Source organism: Acanthochromis polyacanthus, chromosome 9, assembly GCF_021347895.1.
Source record: "Acanthochromis polyacanthus isolate Apoly-LR-REF ecotype Palm Island chromosome 9, KAUST_Apoly_ChrSc, whole genome shotgun sequence".
Lineage (NCBI taxonomy): Eukaryota > Metazoa > Chordata > Actinopteri > Pomacentridae > Acanthochromis > Acanthochromis polyacanthus.
In genome coordinates this window covers 21466274-21476400 of record NC_067121.1, presented here as the reverse complement: position 1 = coordinate 21476400, position 10127 = coordinate 21466274, and the positions used below count along the sequence as shown (strand labels likewise).

Below are 10127 nucleotides of genomic sequence, written 5' to 3'. Positions count from 1 at the left end.
AAATGTTTAATTTTTCAGTTGTTTAAAGTGCTCCAGGCTCAGCATAATGATTGGACATTGTATATACTGGAGGTGTTCCACATTTTTGTATTGTGGGATATCTGCAGTAGCAGCCTTTCACTGGTTTCCTTCAGAGAATTTAAGAGTAGGAAAGAGGATGACTGTTAACTTTGTGTGTACTGACATCAGCCGCTAACCAAGGCTGTCAAATAGACATCAAAACATGCACTTACGCAAACTGCACACTCCCTTTTCCCACATCCCATCCCAGCGCCCTTTATGTTGTCCACACAATGGAAATCCAAACACACAAGAAAGATTTTTCCATGCAAATGTGAAATCCATACAGGAAAAAGAAAAATATGCAGTTTGATATTCACTATGCACCCAAAGAAAACAACATTCTGTAAAGTGCTTGTGCCGCCAGCCTGACAACCTCGTGCCTTTCAATTATGCTGCCAGCAGTATATCAACTTGACAAATACTGAAGGATGTGACCTCTTGATCTGAGCTGAACCCTGCCTTACCTCAGAGCTGTGGTCAGTCTGAGTTGACGAACAAAACAGTAATCCCTCCAAAAAGCCAGTTAGCTCATCTACAGCCACACTCAGCAGTTCCAGTCAAATAAATCCATGTTTTTTTGTAACTTCTCATTTTTAATTTTTGCCAAAATGAGATGCAGACACTGAGTGAATGAGATGTCAGGAAGGCCATCTGTAATTAAATTCAATCACAGGGTGGGCCAGTGTTTAGATTAGCTCCACTTTTATCAGTTTGTAGATAGTACGGAGTTGTGTCGCATCTGTCGTCTCTTATGAGTCTGGAATACCTAAACAATCACCTGAAATATTAAAAATGGCATATGACAGTTTCAGTTTGGTGCAGTCCCATATTTTAGTTTCATGTGGTCTCCATTATTTCATTTTCTTCTTGACGTTTTCCTTTAACATTTTCGGTAAACACATTTGGCTGCAGATAGCATCAGCAGTCCCACTGGGCTGGGGACAGGCTGTGGGAAAGTATATAAAAGTGGCACTCAAATGATGATCACTCTTCAGATGGGACTCTAATTGTTGCTGTCTGAACACCTCCTCCCAGACACTGTCGGCTGAAACACGACCATGCTGTTAGCAATCGTCTGCTGATGTACGCCGCGGTGCCTTGGACATTTGAAAGCTGCCTTACTTTAGTGCAGCTCCAGTACACTGACAGACCTGATTAGGGAGCTGCAGGACTCTGAGTTCTCTGGCTGACTCAGTAACTACACGTTTCTCTGCAAGTACTGCAGATGCAGACAGATAAATGTGGCTCTGACAGACAACTCGGAATGAAAAAGATAAGAATTTTAAACTCAGTGACTAAAAAATTGTGCACAGTTTTGTCTTTTGCATTACTTACAGACATGTGCATCTGTGTGCATGTGGTCTTGGAATTTTTTAGCTGAAGGATGCACCGGTGCATTTTCTCTGTCATACAAAGTTTTGGTTAAATAAACTTTATAATGCACACCGCTGATTGTGTTTTATACATAAGCGATTCCTGCTTTTGCCAGATGTACAGTCAGGAAACATTTGCGGGGACGTTAGCGTATGTTTATCCACACAAACGTAGCTCTAAACACAAAATGAACATATTCTGTGATGCACAAGGACATATACAAGTAGAAAAGAAACAAAAGAGTGGGGCAGCCTGTAGGTGGAAAAAAAAAGAAAAAGTAGATTTAAAAAAATACAGATGAAAAATATAAACACAACACCTTGGCACAACTTTGAAACAGCAATTGCTCATACGCTCAAAATTATAACATTGAAGCTGGACGATGGGATTTTTACAGACAAATGAACATCCAGTACCCTGAAGCAATTTTCCCAGAACAATGTTGATTAAACCCACCTGATAAATTATTTTGTATTTTGCCAAACACCAAAATTATATATTGGTAACATTCTTCAACACGTTTCATATCAAACAGCAGTGATTGGTTTGCCTCTGAAGAGGGGAGCCACTGGGACACTGAGATGGATGAGGCTACAGTAACTTAGAGTATGGTGGGTATAGTGGATAAAGCTGCACTCTAAAACAGGGTTGTCAAACTCATTCTAGTTCAAGGGACACATTAAGACCAATTTGATGTCAAGTGGGTCGGACCAGTAAAATCACAGAATAATAACCTATACATATCGACAACTCCTAATATTTCCTTTTGTTTTGGTGCAAAACAGCACATTCTGAAAATGTTCACATTTAAGAAACTATCTTTTTACAAAGCATTGTGAACAACCTGAAATTTCTTAATAAAAATAAGTTCAGTTTCGACAATATTATGCCTTAGTTTATCATTTACACATATACATTACAACCTACAGATCACAGAGTGTCTACAAGGGTGCACAATGTTTAGTCTCAGGCATCTGGAACTGAATAATCTAGTATTTTACTTTATGATCAAAACAACTTGTCAAGGCCTAGAATTTATTTAAAATTTATAGATTTACAAATGTACAATTTGCAGTTGTTGTCTTCTAATTTTTACACTTCGCAAAGTTGTCCCACGAGCTGGATTGGATCCTCTGACTGGCCGGTTTTGGCCCACAGGCAGCATGTTTGACACCCCTTCTCTAAAAAAGGGAATTGAATGCATCAATTGCATCAATCCGTTTGAGTTATGAGGTAGTTTTAATTACCACTGAATTGGGTTTTTCAGTTAAGTGCTCATAAATTTTCTTTCAACTCATTTTTCTGTATTATTTGAAAGTACTCTTTAAGTGTCGTAATTAATTATCATAATTATGAACACAATTTGCCTAAATTAGCTATTCTTCAGCAGTTTGTCGCTTTACAATGTTTTTATTTAAGTGTTGCTTTTAAGAATTTTTTTCATTCAGCAATAAAATTATTAGGAAATTGAGTCTTATATTTTGAACTGCAGTTGTGAATTTGAACACAGGTGATACTGGCCTTTAAATGATCACCTTCTGTATCAACAACAAAAAGATCGTCTAATATTGTAGAAAGGGCCCCAAAGTTATATATGTATGTCAGGGTAGAGACTGCGATTTGGTAGAGTTGGAGTTTCTACCAGTAGAGATTGCGATCGCAACCTCTACCAGTAGAATTGGAGTTTCTACCAGTAGAGACTGCGATTGTAATCTCTACCAGTAGAAACTCCAATCCTACCAGTAGAGATTTGTCAGGGCTAAGGTTAGACTTTTAAGGTTAGGGTCAGGGGTCAGGGCAGGGGTCAGATTTAAAGTTCCATCTCTACTGGTAGGATTGGAGTTTCTACTGGTAGAGACTCCAATCGCAAACTCTACTGGTAGAAACTCCAATTCTACTGGTAGAGACTCCAATCGCAATCTCTACTGGTAGAAACTCCAACTCTACCAAATCGCAGTCTCTACCCTGACATATACATTAAGGTTATAGTACATGTTAACATATGCCGTCTTAACTGTCTTAATTTCCCCAATCTTTTTAAAGTGGGTGTTAGAGAGGAGGTGAACTCTTGAACTTCAAAAATTAGGTTATCAAGCCAACTTCACAAAGTTGTCACAACTTAAATTTAGTTTTAAATCAATTAGGATTAGTATGTTAGTTTAAATTACACACAATTTTAAGTTGATGCAATTATGAACATCATTAAGAGTTTACTCATCAAAATAATGTTTACAATTTAAGTTTATCTAGACAATTAAACTAGAGTTCTTTTTTTGTAGCCATTTAGCTGTGAAAATTGATACCTTGAATGACTTCTTAGACTGTATGAAGTAAAGTTGAAAAAAGGCCCACAGTGGGTGATAAGTTTGTGTAACAACTCTCACTCCAGTGAGAGACACAACTTTTGCACTAAAGGTTTAACTTGTCAATTTTTAGAAGGTAATAACAATATTTACAAGTACAGTCAACATTTTTTGACATCTTGTTAATGGCATGTTCATAAGCAAGCATTTTTTAGCAGAAAAAGTACAGCAGTTTCTGTTCAGGTAGTTTTGGCTGAGTGGTGGGGCCAGTTGTAGTAGTTGTCAAGACATTTCTCTAAAAGCCACAATAACTCAGTCAATTGTTTTCTGTTTACCAGGAATCCAATAGCTTGCAGATGCTGTTCATTGCTGCACATACAGGAACAATATAAAAAAAAACATCAACATGCAGTATGGCATGTATATACAGTACATATTAGATTTAGCATGTGGCCCCACCGCCTCCTTTGAGAGCACTGAGCGAAGAAAGCTGTGCAATCCTCTGAGGAAAGATATAGAAGTCTTTAGGTTTTAAGACAAGTGCAAATGTTCAGAGGTCCCGCCTGTAAATTTGATTGGCAATGCCATAAAATTAAAAGGGGCTGTTTGCAAGGGTACCTTTGACAAATTGTAAACCAGCTGAGTTCACCTCTTCCAACCCAACATGTAACACTTCTGAGTGAGTCACAGACAGGGGTGGACTGGGGGAAAAAAAATCAGCTCTGGCATTTTTGGCCCAGACCGGTCCACAAAATGATCAGTTTACTGAATCAAGCACTAGTTTTTGAATGACAAAAAACTGACAGAGAGGTCGGATTTTCAGAACAAAAATTCCAAAACATCCCTAGAGACCTATACAAACTTGTTGACAAGTTGGAAAAAAACAATTGAAATCCAGTAGAGCAGGGGTATTCAACTAAAATTCGAAGTGGTCCAGTCTGAGAAAATGTATTAAAGCAAAGGTCCAGAACATCATAATGTCAAACCTGAATTAGTGCGATAGCTATATGTTGATGTAACCTACTAGTTTTATTAGCATCTGCTTGTAACCAATAACTGACTATCAAAACCAAATAAATTCAGTACGGTTCAAAAAACATTTTGGCAACATTTTTTTTATAAATAACTTTTTATATAACTGTAAATCTTAAAATAAAGTGCAGAACTTAAAAAAAAATGACTGAACAACCTGAACCAACTTATAGACATTGTTAACAATGCCTAAATCTGAAAAATGTAAACAATTGAACCAGGGGCGGATTAATTTTAGTTGGGGGGGCACAGGGGGGTACAACAGATATTTTGGGGGGGCACCGAAAAGTTGTAAGAAAAAATGAAAGCTGCTACCGACCTCTCGCTTTTAAAAAATATTTTTCATGACTTGTTTTTTGGCTCTTTAACCCAATAGGAAAGCTGTATATGACCTTTTCATTTTGGACTGTGAACATGTTAAGTGACAAATATTGTGCAAGAACAGCACTATATACAACTCTGTCAATTTCCACTTCTTAGAGTGGGTTGTCCAATGATTGAAGGGTCAGCGGTTCGATTCCTGATCTTGCCTAGTCATGTGCTGCTGTGTCCTTTTGACACTTTGCCCACCTTGCCTCCAGTGCTGCTCTCACACTGGTGTATGAATGTGTGTGAATGTTGGTGGTGGTCGGAGGGGCCGTAGGCGCGGATTGGCAGCCACGCTTCCGTCAGTCTGCCCCAGGGCAGCTGTGGCTACAAATGTAGCTTACTACCACCAGAGTGAGAATGTGTGAGTGAATGAATAATGGATCCACTGTGAAGCGCTTTGAGTGCCCAGAAAAGCACTATATAAATCTAATCCATTATGATTATCAGTAGAATGTTTACTAACAATTATCACACCTAAAATAAGAAATAATATTGTGTACTTTTAGCAACTAGTTCTCAGCTTTAAACCAGCAACATCATAGGATTCTGTGTACAATCAGTCTAAATCAAAATGAGTACTACCCAATACACAGTGAACAACAACAATCTGTACCCTTGATTTGTGGTAAAATAATCTTAAATGTTCTGTGCAGGAATGTAAATTTTAAAATACAATAAAATACAGTAAGTAGCACTCTATACATTTAATAGTAAACCTGAGAACAATAATAAACAGTAACAATACTTCATATTCTTAAATCAAATACAATAAAATACAATAAGCAACATTCTATACATTTATCAATAAACCTGAGAAAAATAATAAACAGTGGCAATATTTCATATTCTTCAGTCATTTAATAGTGCACAGCTCAGCAAACATCATAGTGTTCTGCATAGAAATCACAAAAAGCTGCTCTCAATAATCTTTCACAGTGAGCAGATGTTCTTGTGTTGCAGGACCATGGTCCAGATGTGGTCATTGAACAGGCCGGGGGGGTCTGGCATCGTGTACTTCCCAGAGCACCTCCTCTTTTTGCATTCTTCATATGGGATGGAAATAAAGTAACGTTGGATTAGCACGTCCATCAAAGGCCTGTAGGTGTAAAGCAGGAAGCCCTCCACAGTGAGGATGTGAGTCTCCTCCTCCTCCTTGTGGTCGGACTTCGGGACCATCTCTGTGTCCAGGGTGTTATTAACTCCATGAGACTTCTCAAACTTCACCGGGTTCTCCAGCCACGCGAAGATCGTACTCATCATGCCGTCCATGTCCAGAGCAGTGATGACATCGTACTGCTTAAAGCCATCTTCACCAACTTCAATCTGGTCTTGGGGCTTGAAGAAGTCATCCTGATGGACCACGCAGCAGTTGGGCAGGTTCTTGATCAGGCGGTTGGTGAGGGTGGTTTTCCCTCCATTGGTTACACCGCCGATGCTGATGATGTACTTCATGTTCTCGGATTTTTCAAAGCTCGTAAAAAGGGTCAAAAACGTCAACAAAAACTGGGTCGGAGTGATCGGACGTGGAAGAAAGCTGAAAAAGAGAAGGTTGCAGCAGGAAACGTCAACTACTCGAGTCCTCCATGGAACTTGAGTTTAGTAAGGTAAGAGCAGAAAGGGAGCTGCCCCTCAGATGTGGTTCTTCCACCAAGAGAGGACCTCTTTCTGCTGTCGCTGCTACACATACTGTCCTAGTTGAGGTTTTAGGTGGGATATTCCTTGTAACCAGCCCCTCAGGTGACTTTGAGGATTTTGGATGGAATACTTGGTTAAACCAACATTTTAGGTGCATGTCCAGAGGTTTTTGGTGGAATGTTCCTTTAAGGTGGATGTGTGAGGACCTTGTAGGTGGAATATTTCCTGAAACCAACCTCTTAGGTCAACATTCAAAGATTTAAGGTGGAATATTCCTTTAAACCAACCTAAATTTCATGTTTTGATCAATATCAAGTGAGAAACCTCAATCCAGACTCCTCATAATGACATTTGAGATTTATGCTACTGTTATTTTTGTCCAGACTAAATGATAGAAATTCACAACTGCAATTTTTTTTTCAGGACTCGGTCATTAAATGTCAAAACAATCCATGTGATGCTAAAAACTCAACAGCTTTACAAACTCTAAGACTAAACTCTCCACAAGGATCCAAAATAAGTTGGACTTCTACATGAGAGCAACTAGACGGCGGTTATTTTTAAAGACCCAGCTCCTGGCGGCTTTGAGTGAAAATTCAACATCCATCAAAACTGAACTACAGACAATTAAATCTGAGCTATTGGTCAGGATTTCAAACATCAAGTCCGACCCGGGTGTCCTAAAGCACGCTGTGGGTGAAACGGAAACTTCAGTCTCCACATCACTGACGACATCGTCACACTCCAAAGCAGAGCACCTGTCTGCTGAACTTTTAAAAGTGAACTATAAAGATGAAGAATGTGAGCAGCAGAACAGATGTGATCAGAAAGAAGTTGTTTTCTTTTTTCTTTTCTTTCTGGTTGACTTGATGCTGTCTGATGTTGAGGTTGGAGCTGATTCTGATCTTTCAGGAGAAAAAGCTGCTTTTCCTTCATAGACTTTTCAGAAATTATTCTCTCAGGTTTTCTCTGCTATTTATATTTTTATTATCTGTGATCATTTCATTATTGTAAAATAAAGTTGGAAGTGTTGCTTTGAGTGATTTTTTTTTAATAAATAGCAAATATGAGGCTTTTATTTTTCTGGAAGTAAAAGGAAACATTGCTTATCTGTAGTTTCGCTAACTGAACTTAACATTAGCTGCATTTTCACCATGTTCTGATGGATCATTTTTTTATATTAAAACAGCTGCACTTCCTTTGTATATTTGGTCGTTTCTTATGTTACTGCTGTTTCTTTGCAATTCTATTTTAATAATATCACTTTAAATAATGATAATTGAAAAGAAATAAAACTGGCTCTGAAATCCTCAATGAACTGATACGTCATCTAATGTTAAATTAAATAAGAATTCTTAATAATATAAAATGTGACTGACTGAGCTGTACTAATTAAATTCAGATATTTCAAATTGAGAAAAATATAACATTGACTGGAAGATTTCAGTCAAATAAACCTTAAATTCATTTACCTAAAAAAAACATCCTTTATTGTCTTACCTTAAAATGGCCAATATTTAAAAAAAATATAGCTGTAAAGTAAAAGTTTCATACTAAAGATGAATCACTGATGAACATTTAATGGCATTAACTCAATTATTATGAGGAAACAGAAATCCATTTCTGATATTTCTATCAAATATGTTTATGTCAATAAAATATACTGGACATCAATAAAAATGTCTACATAGTGAAATCTATAAAGTCCATCTGCATTTATGTGTATATAAATAATATACAATAATATATATATAATTTATAAAATGTGACTTTGAAAATGTAAATCAAACTGTAATAAGCGTTAGCTAGATGCTCCACTTGCTGTGAATATTTTTGTTCTTGTCTTTGTCAAGCTCATATGAAAAATGAATCCATATTCTGGCTACATTACCAACAACAGCATCCATGGAGTGACCGGAAGTTAGCCGACCTAGCGGAAGTGCTAGGTCTGCTCTGGCACGGATCATTACCGTCACACATGTAGCTTTGAAAATAAATCTTCTACAAGACACAGAGCTGTAGCTACGTTTCAGTGTGAACTCTAATGTTTCTCTGTGTGACTGTGTCTGATTTCCTCTAATAAAATCCTCCTGTTCACTGCCAGCTGCAGCCACAGATATATATCTATCTACTGATTCATATCTATACTCACTAGTCTGGTCCGATGCAGTCTCCATGATGAAGTTTCATGAGTATGTCAGAACCAATTATGGACAGTTATGTACTGAGAAACAGCCATAGTCTTCTTAACGCAAAGGTCCAAAGCTGCTCGTCTTCTCCTCCAGCATCAGGAAATGTCTTCAAAGCTTCTTCAAATCCAAAGGAAATACAATCAAAAGATGAAACTAACGTCATTGGTGCATTCAGGTGCAGTCGGACAACGAAGTTGCGTGCATGAGCGTCAGAAATCAGATTTCAGTGATGTAAATTTCCAACAAATGTTTTTTAATTTTGTGTGTGTGTGTGGGGGGGGGGGGGGGGGGGGCACGGGGTGGCCAATCAGACCACTGACCCCCATGCCCCCACGGAAGATCTGCCACAGAATTGAACACTTTCACATTTTTTCTCATCTTACATCTCTCCCCTTACATCCCTGCTGCTTAATGGGAGAACTGAACTGCAGGTTGTCCTGTCAGTATTTTCAATCGTTCTCTGAATGGTGTCAGGGTCCTTCTCAAACACATTTGGAGCTCATTGGTCAGTCTGATACGATATTTAGTTTGGATTACATTCATAGTTGAGAAAACTGCGTCATAGCTGTAAGTTTAGCCGAACAGAATCAGCATGTAGAGGGCTACTTTCTTCTCGGTGTCACATTATTATCCCCCGCCTCCACGAAGTGGAAAAGAGGGATATAAGTTTGGCCTCCGTCCGTCCGTGCGTCCGTCCGTGCGTCCGTCCGAGATGAAGGGGGCAGCTTTTCTCGGAAACTATTACAGCTAGGATTACGAAATTTAGTGTGTAGCTTCACACCATGGACACCTTGATCAAGTTTGAAAATGAGATCTGTGCGATAATATTTAACAGAGTTATGGCCCTTTATCACTATTTGGATATAGACTCAGACATCACGTGGCAGGGGATATTGATGACCATGCCATGCACTGTTTTCCAAACGCTACTGCTTCGCCATACTTTCACCTACAGACTTCGTTTTAGTCTTTAAAAAAAGCCCCAACTCTCTTCTTTTCAGGCATGTACATATTGTGACGGTGGGATTTATGGTTTTCCATACAGGAGCCTCCAAAAACCCCTAGGTTGAGCAAAAAATCCCATGTTAGAGCATGTGCTCCTCTGGTGCTAGAGTGTGGAGAGGGACAAAATCTGTCCGTTTTTTTTTTTTTGCTTAAA

At 38.5% G+C, this 10127-nt stretch overlaps 1 protein-coding gene across 1 annotated transcript; it reads right to left on the bottom strand.

The window, feature by feature from the left end:
- Positions 1-6056: 6056 nt before the first annotated feature.
- LOC127535403 (nicotinamide riboside kinase 2-like) lies at positions 6057-6618 on the bottom strand. The gene has a single exon (XM_051953302.1). The coding sequence runs from the start codon at positions 6591-6593 to the stop codon at positions 6072-6074; it is 522 nt and encodes a 173-aa protein (XP_051809262.1). The 5' UTR covers positions 6594-6618; the 3' UTR covers positions 6057-6071.
- Positions 6619-10127: the final 3509 nt, after the last annotated feature.